This window comes from Zonotrichia leucophrys, chromosome 20 (assembly GCF_028769735.1).
Source record: "Zonotrichia leucophrys gambelii isolate GWCS_2022_RI chromosome 20, RI_Zleu_2.0, whole genome shotgun sequence".
Lineage (NCBI taxonomy): Eukaryota > Metazoa > Chordata > Aves > Passeriformes > Passerellidae > Zonotrichia > Zonotrichia leucophrys.
The window spans coordinates 13,562,029-13,586,734 of NC_088189.1; the positions used below are offsets into that span (position 1 = coordinate 13,562,029).

Sequence of the window (24,706 nt, forward strand, 5' to 3'; positions counted from 1 at the left end):
CTCTGGATCTATTTCAGTGCTGGACATTTTCAGGAAGATTGGGGAAAACAAATTTGCTTGCTGAATCAAGGGAAAATATACAGGATTTCTCTTTAAAAAAAAAAAACACATCGAAGTGTCACCTCCTCACATATTCCAAGGAACTCTCTGCAAGGAGAGGATGCTTGGCTGGGAAATGGCTCTTGTGCAGAGCAGACATTTAGGGACTGATGGATGTCTGTCTGATGTGGCCAAAACAAATCCTCTGCTGTGCATTTGCCAAACCTACCACATTCCCCAGAACTGAGACTGTCTGACAGAGGCCCTCTGAAACACAGCCTTAACTTGCAGCTATCCTGTAACACCCAATGCAAACCTCCCCTGCCACAGCTTGGGGCTGTTTCCTCTTCTCCTGTCCCTTGTTCCCTGGGAGCAGAGCCTGACCCTCACCTGGCTGCAGCTTCCTGTCACAGTGAATTGTAGAGAGCAAGAAGGTGCCCCCTGAGCCTCCTTTCATCCAGGCTGAGCCCCCCCAGCTCCCTCAGACGCTCCTGGTCTCACCTGTGCTCCAGAGCCTTCCCCAGCCCCCTTCCCTTCAATCAATATGCTCCAACTTCATGACAAAAAGCATCAACACAAATGTGCAGACCTGGGGTGTTTTTTTTTCAGAAAAAAGATTCAGAGCTACACAATTTGATCCTTTTGCCACAGTTTGATTCTTTTGCCACCCACTCAGATTCATGGACAACACAATTATCTCTTTGCAACTTATCAAGAGCCAAAAAAGAGGCCAACAAACACAGGTGGACTGAAAGAGTCTGTACAAGCAGAGAACAACTCCGAGAACTGTGGAACAGCTCTGGAAGCCACCCACACATTTCCAAAAAGGAGCAAGCAAAGCCTTGTGACCTCGAGCACTACCACATGTTCCCTTGACAAAACCACTGCAGAATCCACCAAGTGAAGCTTCCCTCATCCAAGCAGCCCAGTGCCCACGTGGATGCACCATACTTTTGGTCACCTGATGGAATTTCTCCTGGGTTTCTGCTTTCTCCTCTCCCAGTGTCCTAAGCTCCAGGCACAGCTCCTCCCGTTGCTCCTCTGCTTCCTTCAGTAGCTGCTCTAGCCGGGCTTTCTCTGCACAGAGCTCTTTGTTTGCTCTTTCATAGAAGTTCAGCTTCTCCTGCTCACAGATCTTTGCTCTCTCCATCTCATCCACTTTAGCAGACAAAGCTTCCTTCTCTTGCTCCAGCTAGAGTCACAGAAACAGAGGAAATAAAGTACAGGAAGAATTACTATGAAAGATTGTCTCAGACACAGAAGGAACACTGCCACAGTCAGCTGGCCAGACTATGCCAAGAGAAGAAGGCTGAGAAGCAGCAGCTGGAGACAAACATCTGGCACATCTCTGGCAACTCTGCTCACCTGCCACACGTATTTGTTCAGCTGCACTTTGTCCAGTGCAAGAGCTTCATTGATGCTGCTCATCTTTGCTGCTGCAGCCTGCAGATCAGCTCTTTCAGCATTCAGCTTGTTCTGAGCCCCTGTCAGCTCTGCCACTGACCGCTCTGCCTGGAGAGGAAAAAGAACAATGGGACAACAAAGGCAGAAAAATCCCAGACTGCAGGCAGACACTCCACCTCTCCTGTGTGTCTCTGACTTATTCCCAGGGCAGAGCTCTCAATAAGATCATGGGGACCAATGACCCCAAAGAGCCTGCCTGGTTGGATCATCATTTTCCAAGAAGAACAACATTGTCCCTCTCTTCTACTGCTGGAAACAGCATCTCAGGTGACCTTGGTGGCACAGCTCCTGCTCCCACAAGTGCTGCCTAGGAATAAGGTGTCCATACCTTCTCCAGAGCCATGGCAATCTCATCCTTCTCTTGCTCCAGCAGATCCTTCTGAAGCTGCAATTTCTCCAGTGTCTGTCTCTGGACTACCAACTCACTCTGCAGTAATGAGTGTTTTTCCTCAAGTGCAGCCAGGTCCTTCACTCTATGAGGAGGGGAAAGAGGTTTTTACAGAAAAAGTCTATGCCACAAGAGAGGAGCAGGCACCATTTGTTCCTTCACACTGGGCCTCCTCAAGCCCAGCACTGCCAGAGGAAGCTTTAACACTCACAGGAGCTCCTGCTCACGGCGTGCTCTCTCCATCCTGTCCTGCTGCTCTGCCTCTTTTGCCTGGGCTGACTCCTCCCTCATCTGCAGCTCAGCATTACTCTGACGCAGACATGAAGCTTCTTGCTCCATTAATCCAAGCTGTTCCTGCAGCTCTTCCCTGGTTTTCTCGAGGTTTGCACAGTCACTGCAGAGACAAGGCTCAGTCAGAAGAAGCAAGAGGCCTGAAGAGACAGCAATGCCATTTTCAGCACTCCAGGATGGAGCTGGGGGCAGTGGGCTAAGGAAGACCTTGCTCTTTTCCTCCCAAGGAAATCCTCCAGAGGCAAAGGGAAAGGAAGGCAGGATTTTGCCTTCCTTCAGCCACAAGCAGTGGCCGGGCAGGGGCACACAAAGAACAGAATTCAGGGAAGCAGCACGGCAAGAAGAAGGAGTCTTCTATTCCAACAAGGCTCTGCATTTCCCAGACAGTCTTGGGAGTCTCAGTAGAGCATGAAAAACCCAGACAGGACAATGCTCGAGAGCCACACTGAGGCCTACAGATGGTGGGCAGGTGATTTCTTCACCCAGGACACCTCTGACCTCCCAGACCGGGAAGCAGATTGCCTCTGGAATGCAGGAGGAGGAGACACTCACCTTCTGAGTGTTTCTACTAAAGACTGAAGATGCTGCTGGTGGCTGCTGGACTTCTTGCATTTCTCCTCCAGTTGCTCAAGCCTTTGCTGCACCTCCCTGCACTTCTCTTCCTGATGCCTCTGCTGCTGCAGCAGGAATTTGTTTGAGTCCTGCCTAGCAGAAAGCTCTTCTCTCAGGGCCTGCAGGAACAGGCAGGGAAGGAGCACAAATGAGCAGTAAGGAGCAGGGAAGGTGGCTCCAGAGAGCTGGAAGAAACAGCTAGCAGAGACAGCTCCCCTGATGGCAAAAGCTGTGCTGAGAGGGTGGGCATCAAGGAGAGAAAAGCAGCAGAACACAGAGCTGGGAAGAGCAGCAAAGCAGTGCAGGAGTATGAAGGTGCAAAGAAGTGCCTCAAGGGGCTGAGCAAATGGAAAGGTGTTGAGCTGAGCAAGGCCTCAGCACTGAGCCTGTGGCCACTGGGGAAGACACAAAGCTCTCACCCGTGTTGCCCCTCGCATCCTTGCCAGTGCTTCCAGAACCAGTCCAAAGGCACGTCCGGTATCAACAGACCTTGGAGCTGAGATGTGCCCAGAGTCTGCATGCTGGGAGCTGCCAGTGCAGATAATGCTGACCATGCTGTCACTGTCATCTAGCACCATCTGAAAGCCCACATCCAGCTGTTAGTCTTTCCTCATTTTACTTGGTTTTCTTTATCTTGTTCTCGTTTTCCTCCCACTTTACCCTGGAGTCATTAAAAACTCAATTTTCTTGTTTCTTCAGTCCACAAAGGTTTGTCCCTGTGGCTACATGTACTCCTGGGATTTCTGAATACAGCTACTCTTCACAAGTGTGATGTGGCTGGAGGCTGCCTGAACACTCACTTTCTTGCAGCTGTGTAGAAGAGATGACAACTAAACCTTTCACTATTATGAGAACTTTAAGGCTAAGTTAAGGCTACCCCTGAAAGTTGTCATTCTGGGGAGATTATAATGGTCAGTGAACACTGAGGGAAGGAGCAGAGCTGGCAAGTGCATCAACTGAGTCAGTGACCTTTCATAAAGATCTGAAGAACAACAGAGTCATTGCTCAAAGAGGGTGAGGGAATTGCCCAAGAAACACAGGAACACAAATGTCAAGTAGCACACTCCAAAAACACAGTCCAAGAGAGACTTAGTGGGGTGGTGAAGCCAAAGGTACTGAAACTTCTAATGGCTCACTGAATTGTCACAGCACAGCAACTCACAAGTTAGAACAGGTTCTGTGTCAGAAAAGAGGTCTAAAAATTAAACAGGCAATGGCAGTTATCACAGATAGTACACAACATGTATAATCCTCAGGCCAGTCTGTTGCCTTCCTCAAATACTTCAAAATCAAATTTACAGGGATGTGGTCCCTGTACCAGGTCTGCACTCACCTCAGTGATATTTTTAATGAGCTTTTGAAGGAAAAGATTCTCTTCTTTGGCACTGTTAGTCAATGAAGCTGTAAATTCTTTCTCTATCCAACTTGATTCCTGAGAACAGAATAAAGGCAGGGTGGGCACGGAAGAGCTGCTCCCATCTGCAGCATTCCCATCCTCAGTAGCAGTCACACTGCTGAGTCTCAGCCCTAGTGATTCCAGTATATTCCTGTCCATATCTATTCCATTTCTTCTCTACTAAAACTACAAGGAAGACCAAAAGCTAGTCTTTATAGACTGCTATTAAATGGTCACTTCCAAGGAACTCTGATCCCCAGTCACAGGCAGAAGAGCACTGGTGCCACCCCTCAGAGGAAGACACCTGAACTGCCTGCAGTTCCTCTGGCACTGCCTGCATCTGGACTGACTCCACATCTGCTGAACACACAAGGAATATTTTGGCAAGGTGCCTGATGTTCCCATACACTGGGCATCTTTACCACTGTTTCTCCTGAGGAAGCCACACCTCTGTGTTCAGGCTGCAGAGCAAACACTGGGCTATCTCCCAGGTAAAGGTAAAACATACTAGAATCTCCACTGTGTCGTTAAGTGTTTTCATGGTCTTCTCCTTCTCCTCGTTCTGCTTCTGAGACTGCACAAGCAAGGCTGAGAGCTCCATCACCCTGAGAAGAGAAGGTCTACGTGCCATTCCAAAAGCTTTGCACACCAGCACCTGTTAAAGAGGCAAGCAGCTCCCCAAAGCACAGCATAGCAAAGTTCAACCCAGGAAACACAGCAAAGGCAGCATTCGTCTCTACAGGTTAATAGGCTTGGTGCTGCACAATGGCACCTCTTGCCCCAAAGGCCTCTGCACTCGGTCTTGCAAGGAACTGTCAGCACAGAGGTGCTGCAGTGCTTATGGTGGCCCTGGGCAAATTCCTCTCAATTCCATCACACAGCCCAGAGAAGTAAAAGGGCTGTACAAGAAACACAACTCTCTTTATGCTGAATTCAGTTTTTCACCAAGAATCACTTAACAGCAAAAGCACTATCAGAGGCTATCTCTGTTTTTCAGTCTTGTCTTACTTGGAAGAATTTCTGTCAGGCAAATACTTTTTTCCATCCTTTCTGTTGAAGGGAAGAGTTTGACTGAGGACAGACACAGAGCTGTGCAGGGCTGTTCTAAATGTGAGCACAGCCCATCTGTGAACCCAAGAAGCTGCCACAAAAGATAATGCTGGTAATAGCAAAGTTAAAACACCTTTACCTGTCCTGAAGCTCTTTCTTCTCCATGTCACACCTGACTTGTAAGGCTATCACTTCCTGAGCTGTCTGGTTTATTTTTGGTTCCACTTGCTGCTCTGCCTGATCCTTCAGGACAGGTTTACCCCGAGGGATGGACTCCCTGAGCTGCACACAGGAGTTCAGGCGAGAGCAGTTCACAAGAATAGATCCAGAAAGCCTCATCTGTTCTGCCTTCAGCTCTGACAAATCTCTGAAGAGGAACCAAGAAAGAGCCAATGTTCACTCCACCATCTTTATCAGCTGATTCACTTCTAAAGCATGCAATCATGCATCAGGAAGAGCTGGCAGGCAAGGTGATGTCTTTGCTGGGGACAAGTGATTCATCTGACACTTGGGGACCAGGACACATCTTGACACCTGAACAATGACTTTACCAGGTAGCCAAGTGTGGAGTCTGTTTTCTTCTGATATAAGAAGTGAGATATGGCACAGGCCAGAAGGCCTGAAGCACCTCTAATTACTCTTATTAACAATACTGTAATTATCATTACTAGATATTAGGAATTTTACCAAGATCCCCAGCTTTTATATACTCTGCTCTTGAGTGCTCTGTTATCCCCACTTGGACTGCTAAGAAGCTCAAGACTATACCTATATAATAAAACATTTCAGAAAGGTGGGGTAAGAATCAGCCTGAAATGCTGTAACATAAAAGCACAAACAATACAAGGACTAAATAGCAGGTCAGGCAGACTCTACACAATAGGGAAGACTTATAATCAAGACAAATGGCTTACAGTAACCCAGAGTTTGAAAGTGCATGTTAACACCAGAAGGTACTATTATGGCTACACTATTTTTCTTGGGAGAAAAGAACTTCAGAGAGCCCAAGAACAAGAAAACAATCATAAAAAGAGGTATCAAACTAAACAAAACAAATTGGACAAATGCAGTAACAGGGTAGAGAAGCTATTCTTTCTCTCAGTAATGCTGGAAGAGGAGTAAATGGATACAAACTGACCACAATAAATGTATCCTGGAAATGAAAAAGGAAAAAATATGCATTAATCATCTTTCTCTTAGGAGCAGTGGGAAAAGAAATTTGGTAAGATTTTTTAAAGGCAGGTTTTTATAATTTCATAAAAGGGACCTCTCTATATGCTGCATGCACAGCTTCAGTGAGTCTCTTCCCACATGTCCATGCATTTCTGTGCCTGTGTTCACATGCCCACACATCACCATTGCCTGCTCACAGCCTCTGCTGTCCTCATGGCCCAAGCCCTTCAGCTTTATCTGAAGAATGTGGTGGTGTACAGAGGGCTCCCAGGATGAGGGAAGAGATGAGAATCTTGACTCCATGTTTCAGAAGGCTCATTTATTATTTTATGGTATATATTATATTAAAAGAAAATGATATATTAAAATTATACTAAAAGAATAGAAGAAAAGATTTCATCAGAAGGCTAACAAGGAATAGAAAGGAAGGAAGGATAATAAAATCTTGGGACTGATCAGAGAGTCTGAGACAGCTGGACTGTGATGGGCCATTAATTAAAAACTACCACATGAAGCCAATCACAGATGCACCTGTTGCATTCCACAGCAGCAGATAATTATCGTTTACATTTTGTTTCTGAGACCTCTCAGCTTTCCAAAGATCCTAATAAAAGGATTTTTCATAAAATATGTCTGACAGAAGACCAGCAGCCAACAACTGCTCTGAGACCAGCCCAAAGCTGAATGGCATTGCTTCTGACTGCCAAAGGAGCACTCCCACCTGTGCTGTACCTAATGCAACAACATGGAGGTTCAAAAGGCAGGACCCAAAGCAAGCAAGGCCCACTTTGCTGCAGGGGATGCCGCCCCAGGCCTGACTCACCGGTCCGTGGCGGTTTTCATCTCCAGGAAGAGGCGGCGCAAGGTCACCACCTGCCGCCACAGCCCCAGCAGCCGGCCGTGCTCCCCCCTCACGTAGCTGTCATAAAGCTAAACGTGCAAGGACAAAGAGAAATGCCAATTCAGCCTTCACTGTCACTGCAGCATCTCTCAGACAGGAGAGAGTGAATCACCCTCACCCCCTGCCTTTTAGTAACTACTGCACCAGGGCCATCAGGGACTGAAGAGGCACCACACAGGCCCACAGAAGGGAGCACCTGCCCAGAGGGGAGCACCCACACTTCTCCCGTGGCAGTGGGTGGCAGCAGCAAGCTGATGGTGATTCACCACCTCAAAGTCACAGCAGAGGAACACAAACACACACTCCTTCAAGGTTAGTGCCAGGTTGGCTTACAACAGGCAGTCAGTACAAGAGGTCTGTCTTCTTCTGTGTTGGCCACTTTGAACCTGAATGCACACAGACCTCTCACAGACCTCTCTGGTCTCAATTGCTCAAAACAAGGATTAAGGAACTATTAAAGAGACAGGTGTTCCTGTGGCTGCCATACAGTGCCCAGCTCTATCTTCTTGACCAAGCAGTGCAGTCACAGAAGGTGGGCATCTCCCCCAGCACCCTCTGCTCCTCCCTCCCATACCCCTGTCCAACACCTGGCATCCTCAGCAGAGCCACAGCCTCCACACAGCAAGTTCTCCATGCCAGGAACTGTGGAAACCCAGGGCACCAGGAATATTTCCCTGTCTGCTCTGGGGTGCCCTGACCCCTAGGAGAACACTGACTTTGACTCTCATTCATGGAGAAAGTTTCCTAAACTCCAGAATAGACTAGAATCCACTAGGGTGTGAAGCAGATTGTAGGGAGTAGTGTAGGTGTATCACTTAGGTGGGAAATTTAGGTTTTAGGATTTTTAGTATGTAATGGATAGAAGCAAGATGGAGGGCACAGGGTGTCATCTGGGCTTCTTCTTCATGCTTCTTCTTCCTTCTTCATGGGTTTGGGTGGCATTTTGTAATTGGGTGGAAAAGTCCGCATTGTGGGCTCTTTGGGATCAGTTATTGGGTTAAAAGGGAAAATAATCCAGGTGTCAGTTCTTAATTGGATAGTTTAGCTTTATAAGACCTTGTAACAAAATATTGTTGGCCATTTTTGCGGTGCTTTTCCAGTGCACTGACCTGGTGTGGACAGCGTGCAAAACTCTAGATAAGATAACAATAAACAAGAACCTGAAGACCAAAAAGATCGAGTGTGTCGCTTTCCTGACACAAGACTGCTCCAGGAGGGTCTCCCCCGACAGAGGAGCCCCCTGGGAGGGCCCAGCCAGAGTCACAGAAGTTGGGGAATCAGCAGCAGGTACCCAACAAGGAACAAAAGGCATTCCCACTCCCATTCCCCTCTGGCACTCCCGTGGCCCATCCTCACCTCCCGTTCCCTGCGCCATTCGCTCTCCTTCAGCTCCAGCTCCTCCCGGGCCCTCATCCAATCCACCGTCAGCTTCCCAACGTCGTCCTTGAGGGCAGAATTCACCTCGCTGGCTTTATCGAGGTGCTCCCGCAGGAGAGTGTTCACTTCTGCCAGATTCTCACACCTTGGAGAGAGAGAGAAACAACAATGAGGTCACTGAGCAACAGCTCTCCAGCATCCCTGTGATTTTCCAGCTCCCTTAACAGTGACTTTGTTGTCTGAGAGGCAGTAAAAGCACTTTACAGGGTTAACTAAGATCTCTCTGTGATGAAAACCTCATTTGCTTCTCTGTGCTTTGAGCCTTCAATTTCCATCCATGATTTTGGTTTCCCCTTCAACCTTGATGATGCCCACAAGTAACAATTTGCCCCCTCTTCACGCTGATGGTCACTGGATGTATCACTTTTCTGTAGCACTGTCCAGAGTTGTTCCCCTACTGAACCACAGAATAATTTTGGCTGGAAAGGGACCTTTCACCCAGAATACACACCCCACTTCCCCACTCAAAGCAGAGCCACTCAGCACACAGCACTATTACTGCACCACAGAAAGCAGATTGTGGACCTTTCTCCTGTCAGAGCAGCTTGCCCAACCGCTTCCCTTGGGGAGACCAGGTAGCACCGACAGGTTTTCCCTCACTTCCATGAGCATCCAGGATACCAAGTATGAAGAAATGCTTCTTCCTTGTACCTGTGCTGCTCCTCTTCCACCTGAAGCAGTGCTTTCTCCAGGCTGTGGTCTGCTGGGGCTTCCCACCTGCCTGGAAGGGATCCCTTTAAGAAGAAAGGAAATGTTTAGTCAAATGATAGTGTTTCCTCCACCACTGTCAGCATCCACCACTTTCCCATCCATTTGTTGGGTATCTCAGGAGCTCACGGCTTCTTCCAGGTGTAAAAGTGTTGTGACTACAGGGAGGAAGGGAAGGGTGTTAGAGTGAGTAGCTCTCCTCACTCTCCCACTGCTATGTGTCCTGGCTTCATGACTTCAAGGGCTGATTTGGACTTGAAGCCTGGGAATGCTCTCCTATTCTTCCACCCCCTGGATTCTAGGTTTACTTTAGCTATGAAGCAGAAAGAAATGCATAGGGCCAGTTCTGTATGTTGACCACCAGATTTCCAAAAAGCTGTTTCAACTGGTTCTTTCTCCAGGACAGCTGTATCATGTAACACACAGCACAGTCCTCTCCTGAGACCCAGGACAAATGTAACTCCAATGAAGCACTCTTTCACAAAAATAAAATCCTCAACTGGGTTTTCTGGACTTGTTTTTCTGGGACTACTGACTGCAAATGGACAAAACACTGATGGGAAGATTCACAGTGTTTCTCTAAACTCTCAGACAGTAACAATCTTCTTTCTTGTAATTGGATTCTAGAGAGTTTTTATTGGTCTAGATTTGGGAACATTAGATACACCCTTTTTAGTTAACAACCTGCAGCACACTCACCCCTCCAGCTTTCACTTGCTGCTCCAACTCTCGACACCAGGTCTGGTACTGCAGTACCTGAATGGATACAGAGAATGAAGGTGAGAGAAGCAGCTTGTTATAGACTCCACTCACCCCACATTAACTCTTCTCTGACTCTGTCCAGCACAGTGATTCTGATACGCTCCACAAGAAGTCACTGCAATATAGGGAAGTTTCACAGGAACACGACAGAGATTAGGGCGGGGTTTCTTTCAGGCGTAGCACTGTCTGCCCACCTGAGACAGCGGCAGCAAGCAGAACGATGGGACAGCTGCGGGCAGCTCTACCTGACCTATAGGCCCCGCGTAACCCGAGCCAACATCTGGCTGTTCAAGGGGGTCCTTGAAGCGACCGAAACGAGTTTTCAAACTTGCTCTGCGAGCCAACCAGCCCGACCCCTGCCCGGGACAACCCCGCTAACGGGGCCGAACAGCGGCGATGCTGCGGGCACCGAGATCAGGAGGGGCTCGGCAGCGAGACCGCGGCGGGAGGGGCGCTCCCGGGGCCTCCCAGCTCCGAGCTCGGCGCCGCCCGCCCGGGGAGGCCCCGCGAGTTCCCGCCGAGTCCCCCCGGGCAGCGCGGGCGGCCCCGCTCCCCCTCTCCGCCGCCGGGCACCGCCCGCTGCTCACCTCGTCCTGCAGCTGCCGCACCAGCCCCGCCTGCCGCTGCTGCGCCTCCTCCGCGCTCCGCAGCCGCCGCCGCAGCGAGCCCGGGCTGAGCTCCCCATAGCCCGCGCTGCCCGCCATGGCCGGCCCAGCCCGCCCCGAGGGTCCCGCCCCGCCGGCCGCGGGCGGAGCGGCTCCCCGGGGCCGGCCGGAGGCAGCGCAGGCTCCGTGAGGGGCGGCGCGGCCTGCCCGTGGCGGGCCCAGCGCGGGCCGTTGTGGGCGCTTCCGCTGCGGCGGGGAATATAATCAGAAAATAGAGTGAAAGTGAACCCTCCGCATTCCATAGGCAATTGTTCTGGGAGTTAGTTAAGTGTGAAAAACGCCAATCACTTGGTTTTAAAATTTTAAAAGTTTAATAGTAATAAAATGGTTATAAAAATAGTAATACAATTAGAGTAATAATAATTTGGACAAATTGAATTAGGACTATATGAGACAATAGAGACAAAGAGTTACGGACGTCTAGGTACCTTTTTCTGGGCAGAACGAGCCCGAAAAAGGGCCCCCGTTAACAGAGGATTAACCCTTAAAAGCAACATCCTGTTGCATATTCATACTCCTCATACATGATGCATAAATTCCATTCAAACACAGGATTCTGTCTGGGCAGTGTCAGCTTCTTCCTCTGAATCCTAACAGCGCCTTCGAGGCGGGAAGAAGTTCATTTCTTCTGATAAGAGAGCAATAAATTCTTTTTCTCTGAAAGATTTAGGTATCCTGTGGCTGCTATTTTGCTACAAGTCCTTTATTCAAAAAAAGTATCCTACATAGCATAGTTTCTATTTTAACATTTTTTATAACCTAAACCTGTATTTAACACACTACTTAAGAGAATTAACACAGCATTACTTTCTAACACAACACATATAATATTCATTTTAATATTTGCAAAAAGCCAATCATAAAATACACGCATTTTTCACATTAAGTTAAACCCATTGCTAAAAATATGTTTCATTTTGTATTTGGCTGCTGAATGATGCTGGCTTGTTTTCAGTCCCTGCTTTTTCCCGTGACGGTGAATGCTTCATCACTGACATTCTGGTTTTGTTTTGTTCTTGTTTTAAGACGTGGAATAAATGAATTGCCACCAAAATTGTCTTTGGTCAGCAAAGTAATTCGGGATCTCGGGATCTCTCTCTCAAGTCTTGAATCATTTAAATATGCTTCTATTGCAAAGATGAACAATACCTACAAAAGACAACTCAGGCTAATTAACATTGTATACCAAATGCAGGGACTCTTAGTGAATAAGCTTGAAGAAGCTTGAAACAAACCCTGAATTTCTCTAACTGGTAACAGGCAGAGGTACCCAAAATAAGAAAAAAAATTTCCACTTAATTCAGAGTTGGGGAAATTAGATACATCTGTGGAATCAAGAAACAAAAATAACACTCCCATTCAGGATATTCCATGTTTCTATGATTCTGTGCTTTCTAGTTCACTACTGTTTGCAGATGTAGCCAAGTTTATTGATAACCAATAACAGAATTATTTTTTTGGACTTCCAACTTTTTATTTAACAGCACAACATTGTTTTAAATTATGTCACCTTCACTTGGAAGTGGAAACATCATTACATTTGTTTTGCTCGTGCCCAAGACAAGCAAGTTTTAATTTTAACATCTGTAGGTTTTGTGCAATTATTTCCTTCTGAAAAGTACAGAGCTGTTAAGTTCCTTCCCAAATTATAATTTCACACTTTTAAAAAGCAGTTGCCGAAAAGCTATGGTGCAGAGGTCTAAATCCTCACAGAAATAGAATGATAATTAGTTTCAAGAAGCAAAACAATGTGACAGCAAGTGGCCTAATACATGGAGTTAACTCAATCCTGTAAGGCCTTTCTGGAAATTAGTGCACCTGGGAAAGGACAATGAATTTCCTGACAGATCACTCTACAGACTTCCATGTGCAGCTTCAACTGTAAGTTTGCACCAGAGAGCAAATTCTAACTCTTGGCATCACATATCCAGTGGAGCTGTTCATCCCCAGGGAATGGCAGCGTTTTCAACACTGTGAAATCTTCCTCTGGCTCCCCAGAGTGATCCCTTGCTCCAGACCATGCTGGACATCCAGAAGGGCTGAGATTGTCTGAGAAGGCATCGCAGCTCACGTAGGCATTATATAATGTCAGGATCTGGAGAACAGGAGGCAGGGCACTTCAGGGAGCAGGGACACAGGTGCTCCTCCCTTTTCAAATCCTAGACCGTGTGAGGGAGGAGCTGCTGTCACAGAACAGGCTGGGGAGGACAGGTGGGCTACACGAACCCGGCCACTTGAGGGGAGGGCACAGAAATGTGGCTGGTGGTGAGCACTGGGAGGCTTGGAGCACCACTGCCACCGTGCCCTGTGTATCCAGAGCCCCACCAGCAGGAGGGTTTCCAGCTACACCCTGAACTCCTGCAGTGGAGTTTGAGTTTAGCCAGGTGCAATGACTCCACTTTGGTGCAGGGATCATAGGAGCCCCCCAGTCTGTGGGTCTTGTTCAGGGCCAGCATTGCACTGTGGGGTCTGTGGGGCTCAGTGCACTCCACAGCATCCGTGCACTCCACAGCATCCGTGCTCCCGTGGTTCCAAGCACTGGGATGGTGTTTGCTTCAAGAGAGCCTCTTTTAAAGAGAGAGATTAGTTTGCACACCTTGTTTTGCTTGCTCATCCTTTTTCTTTCTGTCTAGCTCTGTCCAGCCCACTAAGATTTTTTAATCTCAGACATGTAAGTATTATTTGAACATATCAATGATCATGCTTTAATTTGATTTACTAAGACAAGGCCCATGTAATCACACTGTCCAACCTCCTGCTCTTTCACGTCCCATCTCTTAAGTAATTTGTAAATCTGTTTCCAAATCTCAGCCAAGTTTGATAGTGCAAATGACCTTTTGAAGATATTAAATTCTTGCAAGCAATGTGAAAACGGGAAGCTGGATAGATTAAAAGTGGAAATTCAGCATTTAGATGCTTTTCTGGCTTACTGGCAAGCTGATCAATACCCCCACGGTGCAGAACCAGACACAGCACACCACCCAGCAGAAAGGTGGGCAATATGGGAGGGATAAAGTGGCTGGGAGGGCCTTGGGATGGTGTGGAGTGATTGCTGAGGAATGGTTTCACCAGAGGTAACTCCCAGGAGATCTGCTTTATTTTGTAGGGAAATATCAAAAGTACAACTGACATCAGAGTAAGGGCCATTAGATCAAAATCAGGAGGATCATTATTTGAATCTACCTTATTTGTGACATCTGTAAAATCACTGGACTCTTCTATCCTTCAGTTCCTCCATGAAAACAAGTGAAGAAGCATTCAGAGCTCCTCATGCCATGCAGGTTGTTATTTATGAAAGCAGTTCACTGCTTCTGTTACTGGTCAGGGTGGGTGGGGAATGCTACAGCACACACAGAACAAGCTAAAAGGTGCTGTCCCTTTTCCCTTTCATCTTAACTCAGAAAGAAAAGCAATTGCAGAAGGACTGGGCTTAGCATCAGTGCAAGATGAGAGATGGGTCCCAGTAATCCCTGCTGAGTCTAGCCCAGTGCCTCCTTTCCCGAAGGTTCCTTTAGAACAACAGTTTATTTTGTGCAGGTTATCAAAGACCCACTCGGCTGAAAGCTGCAGGACAGCCCGGACAGCGAGGAGCGCTGGTTTTGACCCGCAGCCTTCTTGGGGCGCCGGGGTCAGCAGCTCTTGGGCATTTTGCATCTGAAATTAAACAAAGGCTGGTGTTCAGCAGTCTCGGGAGGAAAGACGGGGTTAGGGCTATCTCCAGCTCCCGCGTGGCCCTGCAGAAGGAGGAGGAGGAGGAGGAGGATGGCTGCCTGCAGGGTGCACTGCTGCCCCGCCGCACCGCGCCCCCGGGGCATCCCCTGCGGCCGGAGCTGCTGCTCCAGCTGCGCTGACACGGGGCTTTTAAAGCACGGCAATAAATAAGCCAAAATACACTGACTGCGGGCACGGCCCTGTTGAGTTTGTGTAAAATTAAATGTTACCCTCGTTAAGCGCCTGCGTTACAGCGCAGCCCTTCAGTCACAGGGGGACGGAGTGAAGGCACTGTTAGAAGTTCTCTGGAAAAAGAGCTACATGAGTTATTTCTAAATTAGTTTATGTATGTGTCCAGTGGACTGTGTGACAGCTCTCAGTTGTTGATCTTGCAGTTTGTCCTGTCTAAACGTGAAGTTCATCGAGGGCTGAGGCAGAGGTCATACTGCCACTTGAAAAGGCATCCTCTGGAGTTTTGAGCCTGTGGAGCTGTTTCACATGAGGCAGAGTATGACTCATGCTAATGAAAAGGGTAAAGAAGATTTTTTTTTAAGAAATATATCGCAGTTAAATTAGTTTAGACAGCATGACATCAGAGAGTAATTAAATAGGTTTGTTGGAATTCCGTTTCCAATTCCAGAGTTCAGGTTTGTAAAAGATTTCTGAGCACCTGCAGGCCTCTGTGTGTGAAATATTTTCACTGGAAAGGATTCAAAACTCAAAACTTTAAAAAAACCTTTTAACACAGAGGCAGCATTACGCCATTCTTCCTTCTTGGAAAAAAAAAAAAAAACCCTTGGATTTAAACAAGACTCCTTCAAGTTTTCAGTCAGTTTTACAGAAGAAAACGAGGTGGTAAACTTTCTCTTTTCAAGAACAACTTCTTTATAGCTGCTAACTGAAGTCAGGGGAGATCATATCTGAGTACATGAGCATTTCCACTATGGGACTGGATACAAGTATTGAACAACGATATCTGAAATGTTTTAATCTCAAACGAAAACCAATTTTGCTAACTTTGGTTTTTAATTTCTTTCATGTTTTCTTCTGCCAAACTGGAGGAACCTTTTCTGAGTTTTTCTTTAGTGGCATTCAGAGGAAGACCAGAGGATGAAAATCCTGCATTTTCTCACTTTACTGCTTTGGCATTTGACTTGGCTGTCTCTGGATCTAGTTCCTGGAGCGCTGAGTAATTCTGAAGCAGGCCAGGGTAATCCAGGATCTAAACTAGGTTTTTTGAAAGCAGAAGGAAAGGAGAGGAATCCCTCTGCACGGGCAGGTACATTGAGGACTGCAAGCCATGGATACAGTGCTGGGACCTCAAAGGCCAGGACTAAAAGCAGTGCTGTTCAGGCTGGAGCTCTGCTGGCCAAGAACGATGACTCAAAGAAGGTTCCCTCGAGAACAGCAGCCACGGAGGGCAAGGTAGGACATCTCCCCAGCAGACCTTCTGGAGTAAGGACAGTCACTCCAAAGGTTCAAAATCTTAGCAGCAAGGTGGCTTTGAAAAAAACTGGCACAAGCAGTACTGACAGTGATTCTCTCAAAACCAAAAAGACTAAAGAGCCTGTAACCCAGAGGGAAGCTAAGGAAACTTTCCGACATCCCCCGATAACGCCACATGAATACATGCTCTCTTTGTACAGGACTCTCTCAGATGCAGAAAGAAAGGGTGTTAATGGAAGTGTAAAACTGGAGGCTGGACTTGCCAATACAATAACCAGCTTTATAGACAAAGGACAAGGTAAGAAAGGAGCTTGTGTGTGAGTGAGTGTGGACAGAGAGAGATGTCTGAGTGTGCTTGTAAATGCAGAGAGTATTGGAAAATAATCATGCTTTGGAAAAGTCAAAGAGCTCTTTTTAATGTAAATGAAATCACACAACTTTGATGCAGATTTTGTCCTCCTGACTTATCTTGGAAAACTCATTTACAGGCAGAACTAGATGGTTGTGTGGCAGCCAAAGAAAACATTTAGGAAGTATTTTAGATGCATATTGTTGAAAATCAATCAGTCTTTGCATGCTTAGGTGTTTAAAAACCTTTTGGATTTTTGTCTTATTTTCTTTCTAGCTAGCTGGAAACTAGCTCATGGAAACAGCTAATGTTAGATTGTAGTGTGCCTAAAAGCATACAATATGCTAAGAACAGAGCTATTCTGTGATTAAAAAATAACCCAGTCTGGTTTGTTCAAGGTAGAATTGTGAGGAACTACACTGCAGACCCAGGGGTCATTATCCTGTGGGGGGGTGTATCTGTACTACCTTAAAACATTCAGGCAGCACCACGGAGCCCGCAGCTCAGCACAGGCTACCAAGGGTAATAACATCCAGGATCCAGAACCTGCAGCTCAACATTCCTGTTCCAAACACTTCTGGAAATTTGGGCTAGTGTCTGCTTCCACAGGAGAAATAACCAGCCTCCCAATGAATGATGTTCACCTCCCCAGCTTTGGGAGCCCCCTCTTGCTTCCAGTGACATTTGTAAGAGTTTTGTCATGCTCTCAAGGAAGCAACACAGCTGGTGAAGGAATTGTGATGAAAGACTCACCAGGACTGGATTTGTTTGCCATCCCTTCATTAATGGCTTGGCTGCTGGGAAGGGAGGATGCACTGCTCACAAGGGCTGCCTTCAGGTTCCCAGCTTGCCACTGGAAGGCTCTGGTAATGTCACCTCACTGGAATGAATATGGCTCAGCCATATTCTTCACCACCTGAAGCAAGTGAATGTAAAGGCAGGATAAAGAGAGGAATTTTTTTCTGCCCAGTTTGAAAAATTGTGAATTATCTGAGGTTTAGTTAATTAGGCAATTATCCTTATGTCTGGCAGTTCCTGGGGAGGCTGGTTTTAAAGGACTGATTTACTATTGCATCATCTAAGGGTAAATTTGCTCGTTTGGAGCCAGCATAAGGCCTGAAGCTCTCTTTCAGTAATTTAAGTAGAATATAAATGGTAAATAGGTCCTGTGAATGCTCAGCCCTGAAATAGTATTATTTTTCAACTGACTAACCACAACTTCGAACGTAGAAAATGCCCATTGGTAGTAGAAAGAAGATTTCTACAAGGCAGACTCAGAAATTAATTTCTCTGGTGAGTCCCTGAGTTCTTCTGAGTCCCTGCATGGGGCTGATCCCTTAGACAAAAATTGCTCTTTCTGTTCAGTGGGCTAACTTCGAGGCTTATAAGCAAATTTGAGGAAAACCATTAAGAACTGAATAAGTGATATTGCTCTGTGCTTGATATACATTTAAAAATCTGTGTGCTTTTTTTAGATGAGCGAGCACCAACTATAAGAAAACAAAAATATATTTTTGACATCAGTGCATTAGAAAAAGATGGTTTGCTGGGAGCAGAGCTTCGAATATTGAGAAAAAAACCTTCTGATACCTGGAAGTCTCATTCTTCTGGAAAAACCTCCCAAGTAAAATTATTTAGTTGCTCTACAAACAGACAAGCCTCAACACTCTTGGACTCTCGGACTGTCAGCATCACCGATACACCCAAGTGGGAAGTGTTTGACATCTGGAAACTTTTCAGAAACTTTAAAAACTTGGTTAACTTGTGTTTTGAACTGGAAACTTTTGACAGGGGGAGAGCTGTTGATCTCAGGAGTGTGGGATTTAATAGAACAGGAAGACAGGTCAATGAAAAGGCTCTGTTCTTGGTGTTTGGGAGGACGAAAAAAAGAGACTTATTCTTCAATGAAATCAAAGCTAGATCCGGCCAAGATGACAAAACTGTTTATGAGTACTTATTCAACCAGAGGCGGAAGAGAAGAGCTCCTCTAGCAACACGGCAAGGCAAGAGGCCCACCAAGAATCTGAAGGCGAGGTGCAGCAGAAAAGCCCTCCACGTGAATTTTAAGGATATGGGCTGGGATGACTGGATAATTGCCCCCCTGGAGTATGAGGCCTATCACTGCGAAGGGCTCTGTGAATTCCCGCTCCGCTCCCACCTGGAGCCCACCAACCACGCGGTTATCCAGACTTTAATGAACTCCATGGACCCCGAGTCCACGCCCCCGACTTGCTGCGTCCCAACCCGGCTGAGCCCCATCAGCATCCTTTTCATTGACTCTGCAAACAACGTGGTCTACAAGCAGTACGAGGACATGGTGGTGGAGTCCTGTGGCTGCAGGTAGCAGAACAGCTGCTCACGTGAATCTGTTGTGAAAGGTAGTTTGAAACATTGGACATAACTTCTCAAACAAGGTTAACTATATTTCTTACCCCTAGGGTAAGTGTGTTTACAAGGATGTAGCAATAAAACCAGTGTTTCTGTGTGTCTCCATGGACATATTGCAGATGCATTTGGATGCTGTCACACAGCTGGATTTAAGGCCCTGTGCCACTGGCAACACAGGACTGACTCTGAGTGAAGTCCATGACAGAGAAGATGATACCTGGACACGTTGAGATCTCCTGCTTTTAGCCTCAAGGCAGTGGATGGAGATGATATCAGTGAGCTGTGGATATGACCTGTTTGTTCCTTGAACATTGTTCTTGAGAATGAATTTCTGTCTGATTCCCATGTGCTTTGTCCATTCATAGATGTGAGAAAAGAGTCCCAATGTTGACAAGAGTTGTTGTGTTCTGGTGTGCCCCCATCTTGGTGTAAATAGTTGCACTGTAATATGATTTCCTTCTGATTAGCTCTTGAAACTATGCATATATAAAAAGGGGTCATTAAATATAATATGTTGGCTTAGTTTTAAGTTTTACATAAAGATAGGTGATGCAGGAGGTATTTGCTTCCATGTATGTTTTCCTCCAAGCTACACATCTTTCTTAAGTATCCACCTTTCCATTATTATGTAGCAAAATATATTATTCTGTATAAGGTCCAAGTTGTTCTCAAGTGCTCCTAGTAAAAGTGTTCAATTATGGCATAAGATGTAATAAATTATTGACACAGTGCTGCATTGTGCCTAGCTGTCCAACTCTGCATAATTATAACACAATTAAGAAATTGTTTTATGTTTTTGTACAATAAATACAAGTGAAAGGGGCTTTTCCATGCTGCAGAATACCAGGGGTATGTAAAACATGTCTGTGTATTTTGCTGCCACAGAGGGAAACTGTGGAAACATGGAAAGAAAGATCTGAAAGGAAGGCCTGGTTTGCTCTGGTAGGGAATGACACTGTGACTTGATATGTTTGGGGCAAAAATGAGTTATGCAGATGATTGCAAAAGAGCTTTCGTATCCATTTATTCCAGCCTCCAAGGGCTGTGTGCTTGTATATTCCCTTTATCTATTACAGACATGGATTATAAATGGGATTGCCCCTGTATATTTCCACCCAAAAACTAGGTATCAAATGTTCATCTACAGGTGGATCAGAAAGGTCCTATGAACCAACAGAAATTACTGAAGGAGTTTATCCGTAGTACAAAATGTAAATGCTAAGGTTTGATATTTCTTAGACCATCGAGTCATAAGATTTCCTGGCTCTGCACAGCATCACTGGTGTGGTGGAGGCAGGGAGCTGAGTACAGTCCCCAAGGTCCTTCTGCTCAGTACCCCAGTCTGGACATGCTCCAGCTCACACCAGCAGCAAAGCATCCTAAATTCCTGATCAATGGCCATAAACAGCGACATAAAACTCTGCACTTCCTCCTGCACTCTCTGGGCAGCTCAGCCTTTAACCAGCTTAATGTACCTGGATAAGCAGCCAGACACCTGGGGAACCCCAGTGCAGGGGACCTGCCCTGTGCCCTCACCTGCAGCTCAGGGATGCAGAACAGCCCTGCAGGGAGATTTGGTCTGTGGGATTTGCTCAGTGCCATCATTTCTGCCTGCAGAGACTGACACTGCCTGCTTTTCCTGCCTGCAGGCACTGCCCACCTGCTGCAAACCCGGGGACCAGAAAGCTGCCCCTGCCCAGATGGTGAATGCCCAGCAGGGCAGCAGGCACATGAATGAGGAGCACTTGAAGCTCCTTTGTACCGAGTGTGTGAGAATTTCGGGTGTTTTATGGGTCTTTTTGGTGGGCCAGGGCTGCCTGCAGGGATTCCCCATCTCCGTTCAGGACTCTCAGTGTCCCTTCCCAGGTCCTGCTCTTCCTCATCCTCGTGGAGCCTGAGGCCAGGCACAACATTACTGGCCCCAGCACTACCTGCCTTCACCAGCCAGTCTTTCAAAACTACAAGTCTAAGCTTTACTAAAACCTGATTTAAATACTGCTGATTTTTACTGTTGCTACAGTAGGAGGGAAAACATTCCCCTGCCAAGTCCAAAGCCAGGAGGGCAGCTCAGGCTTTTTTTTTTTTCTTTCCTGATCTGTTTAAGCAGTTCTTTTCCAGCTCCTGGCTGTTCTCAGGTGTGTTTGCAGCTTTCTCTAGCACTAGCTCCTGCTGTCTCCTGGAGAGGTTTGCTCAATGGCCATGACAAAGGGTTGTCTCCTTTCTTCCTTAGGCAAGTGCTGCTCCCACTCTCTGGGAATGCTGTTTGTGCATTCCCAAGGAAATCTCTGCTCTGACCTTTGAGACACAGCTGTGCCATGCCAGATACTAACCACACAGGCACGTTCCTCAATGGCTAAGGGTGATCAGTTTAAAATAGCAAATACTGCCTATTTAAATACACTTGAAGCAAATCTAAGTTAAGACAAATTAACTCCTGGGATTAGGACTGCCTGCACGGGGCAGTTTGCTTCAGTACACCTGGATTCATCAAGTGCTGTAACAACTGTGCTGGATGGGAGCACTAGTGTTACACATGAGGCAGTGTAGTTTGGAAATCTGAGGAGGAAAATTCCTGTTCAGTTCACACTGCAGAGCTGGTGACCAGCCTGAGAGTCCTGGTGAGGCTGGTCACAATAGAAAGTTTCTAAAACCTAATAGGTATAAACCTCTCTGAGGTTCTTTCTTGCCGTCCTTGTGTGAGTTCACCAATGCATGAATAAAGTAAAATAAAAGCTCAGGTAAGTGGTATTTAAATTGAGTATGTATCAGCATCTAAATGGAAAAATATGCCATGGTTTTGCAATTATCCCAAAGCAAACAGTATGATCTGAGGAAAAATGAAAAGAAATACTGTCAAACTAAAGTCTTAACAAACACCCTTTTGGTAATCATTCAAAAGCCTACATTCTGCTTGGTAGGAGTTATACCTAGAAAGGAAAATAAAAAAAACCAAACCATCAGTAGGTCTGTAATGTCGGTTTAAACAAATTTGAAGGTACAGACAGTAAAATGCTGGAGTCATTATGGATTGTTACTGCTTCAAAAATGGCTTTGGCCAAAACAGAAGGAGTTTAAGCCCAAGTGTCTGGGTTAGGAGGTAACATGACATTCAGTTTGTTTGGCTGGTCTCTCAAATGTGGTGACATCCAGAAGGGACAGCCCTGGTGCTGCTCAAGTTTGGTTCAGCTCAAAGTGAGGAGTTTATAATCATGGGCATAGGAATAAGGTAGGGTTTTTTTTACTTTTAGGTCTAAATTTGAGCATTCTTGGTTGATACCATTAGCTATAAACCAATATTGTCATGTCCAGAGTATCCTTTTGCATTTACATTGTGAAATTGGCTGATAAGTCTGGAAATTGCAGTTCTACACTATTTTGTTCTGGAAAGCTCTACTGACTTTGCCCATGGTGTAAATGTGTAGTAGCCTATAGGTGCTTTATTGGTGCATTGCTGGAGGCATTGGAATCCCCCGGCACAAACTTCTGTCTTCTCACAAATTGTTGCCAATCTTGTCAAGGCCTTGCCTGGCAGTCTCAGTTCCAGTTACCTGGCACGTGGGCAGAAACAGGCATTGAAACTTCTCCAGGTACATGAATGGCATGGATGAACACAAAAGAAAGACGCAGGCAGGGTTCATTCAATCTTCATTCCCCTCCAAACCCAGGGGTTTAGGAATAAGGCACACCCTGGAGTTGACACTCGGCACAGAAACTGGAGAGAAACAGGGAACCTGACCCTGGCCAAGGAAGTGGTGGAGACACCCATCCCTGGAAGTTCAGCAAACAAGCAGATGTGACATTTGCTGATGTGGTTCAGTGGAAGTCTTTTCCAACCTGAGTGATTCTGTGATTCTGTGACTCCAGGAGTTTGGCACTACTTTCTTCAGCCAGGTCATTATATAATGTGCAAAGATAGACACCCTAAATTATTGTTACGGCTTTCTTCCCATGGGTGAGCTGGTGTGAGCAACTGGATGGCAGAAACCTGAGCTGTAAAGCAATACAGGTTAAAAGTTTAGCTTTCCACCTTTATGATGGCAGGTTTCACTCTCTCACTGAGAATGCCTCATTTGTATTTACTTTTTAGGGTCATTATCTGTCCCACGAGAGTCTTTGTGAAGGTCCAAATTTCAAATAAACAGTACACTATAAGACAGGTATGTGTGGATAATTTTTGTTGTATTTGGCTAAAATATGGGCACTAAGCTCAATAGGTAAACATAAAAGTATGCCATTGAAAACAATGCATTCCCATTAGTGTTTGAATATGTGCCTAAACTCCGTGTACACTTTTACATGGTTATGTCATTTCCTGTGTAAAATGGGCTTGTTTATACAGCAGCCATATGAAAGATGCAGGAACCCGCTATGTGGGCTATTTGAAGCTTTCTTTAAGAAACATAAAAACCCCTTGACCCTTGTATAATAAAAGGTGTTAAAAGATACTGCTTTTATAACATCTTAGCCAAGACTAATAAGAATGTACAAAGCAAACAATTTTTTTTTTTACTCCATAGTCCTGGTCAATCGTGTTATTTTATGGATTTACTATTGCTGTTGGGTAGTAAAATGATATTTAAAAATAAAATTGCAGGAGACTTCATTGCTTCTCAACAAATCCAACAAACAATAATCTTAAGATTTTTTTGAAAAACAGTAAATACAGAGCAGTAAATGCACTTTGCTGAGTACTCAGAATAGCCCATTTATTCTGTCATTCCGAGTTCACTGATGTCCCTGTTTGCCTGGTTGTTTTTTTTCAGAACTAGTTTCAACTTTCTGCAGAGATTTGGCCAGCTGAAGTAATGCAAATGGATTCAATTTCCCCTGATGTCATTTTGAAGGGCACAGCTGTCAAGAAAAAATGACTTAGTCAACAATAACAGTGATTAATTGGCTGACCCTCTGCTAGGGGACAGAAAATGTTCTTTTCACTGTTTTTTTCTCTTAGAATCTATTTGATATAATATCTTAAGCCATAATTTGCCATCCAGGAATCCAGGCTGAGCAGCCTCTGCCCATCATACTGCCAGAGAAATGTTATTAAACTAATTAAATGGAACTAAAATGAAGGAATTGCTTCTGCACATCCAGTTTCCATCTCCCTGTTTTTACACAATGCCATTGACTGTGGCATAAAGTCAGAAATAAGGCTTTAACTGCTAAAACCAGAGACATTTCAGGTTGCTCATACAAATGCCTTCAAAACATTAATCCTTCTCCAGAAATTTTAGAAGAGAAGCACAACTTGGGTCCTCCCCATGCTGAGAGAAGGGGACGGATACCTTCCCCACAGCTCTCTTTTCTGCAAAGGTGAAACAAGGCTCATAAACTTCAGATGGCAAAGAAGTCATTAACTCTAGGGCTGGTGATCAGGTTACAGGAACCCAGCTAGGGAGGGTTTAAGGGCTAAAGGCAGCGAGGGGAGAAGCAGGAGGAGGTGCTCCAAGGGAAGGTGGCGGGGGAGAGGACCTGGGGACAAGTGGCTCTCGGGGGGACACAGCAGGGGCTGAGTCTGGGTGAAAGACTGAATATTAAGGTTGGGGCAAACACAGGAGGAACTGCAGAGTGGATGCATCTCCACCTGTACAGGAGCTGGGTGGGTGGCAGGGCTGCTGGGCAAACTGACACATCCAGGTGACAAACACCGGGACAAGAGGATGCAGACTCAAGGTGTGCCAGGGGGGGCTCAGGTTGGCCATCAGGAAGAATTTCTTCACAGAAAGAGTGGTCAAGCATTGGCAGGGGCTGCCCAGGGAGGTGGTGGAGTCACCATCCCCGGAACTGTTGAAGAAACATCTGGAGGTGACACTCAGTGCTATGGTTTAGTTGACAAGTTAGGGATTGGTCGAAAGTTGGACTCAATGATCTCAGAGGTCTTTTCCAACCCAAATGATTCTATGATTCTCTCTATGTGCCTACCAGG

The 24,706-nt window shown here is 46.1% G+C and overlaps 2 protein-coding genes across 3 annotated transcripts in view; one reads left to right on the plus strand and one right to left on the minus strand.

Moving 5' to 3' along the window:
- CEP250 (centrosomal protein 250) overlaps window positions 1–10,928 on the minus strand; it is a 29,101-nt gene extending 18,173 nt beyond the window's left edge. For both annotated transcript variants that reach the window (XM_064729803.1, XM_064729801.1), the window contains exons 1-14: window positions 10,809–10,928; window positions 10,159–10,215; window positions 9,403–9,485; window positions 8,671–8,836; window positions 7,237–7,343; window positions 5,380–5,607; window positions 4,699–4,795; window positions 4,128–4,226; window positions 3,214–3,372; window positions 2,735–2,913; window positions 2,103–2,285; window positions 1,832–1,976; window positions 1,405–1,551; window positions 1,001–1,231 (exon numbers count right to left, since the gene is read on the minus strand). In XM_064729803.1, the coding sequence (XP_064585873.1) occupies window positions 1,001–1,231; window positions 1,405–1,551; window positions 1,832–1,976; window positions 2,103–2,285; window positions 2,735–2,913; window positions 3,214–3,372; window positions 4,128–4,226; window positions 4,699–4,795; window positions 5,380–5,607; window positions 7,237–7,343; window positions 8,671–8,836; window positions 9,403–9,485; window positions 10,159–10,215; window positions 10,809–10,925 (1,998 nt within the window). In that variant the 5' untranslated portion in view covers window positions 10,926–10,928. The remainder of the gene's footprint in view (window positions 1–1,000; window positions 1,232–1,404; window positions 1,552–1,831; window positions 1,977–2,102; window positions 2,286–2,734; window positions 2,914–3,213; window positions 3,373–4,127; window positions 4,227–4,698; window positions 4,796–5,379; window positions 5,608–7,236; window positions 7,344–8,670; window positions 8,837–9,402; window positions 9,486–10,158; window positions 10,216–10,808) is intronic.
- A 4,779-nt stretch (window positions 10,929–15,707) lies between these two features.
- GDF5 (growth differentiation factor 5) lies at window positions 15,708–18,736 on the plus strand. Its single transcript, XM_064729804.1, has 2 exons — window positions 15,708–16,341; window positions 17,868–18,736. Exons 1-2 carry the CDS (start codon window positions 15,708–15,710, stop codon window positions 18,734–18,736), a joined length of 1,503 nt encoding a protein of 500 aa, XP_064585874.1.
- The last annotated feature ends 5,970 nt before the right edge of the window (window positions 18,737–24,706 follow it).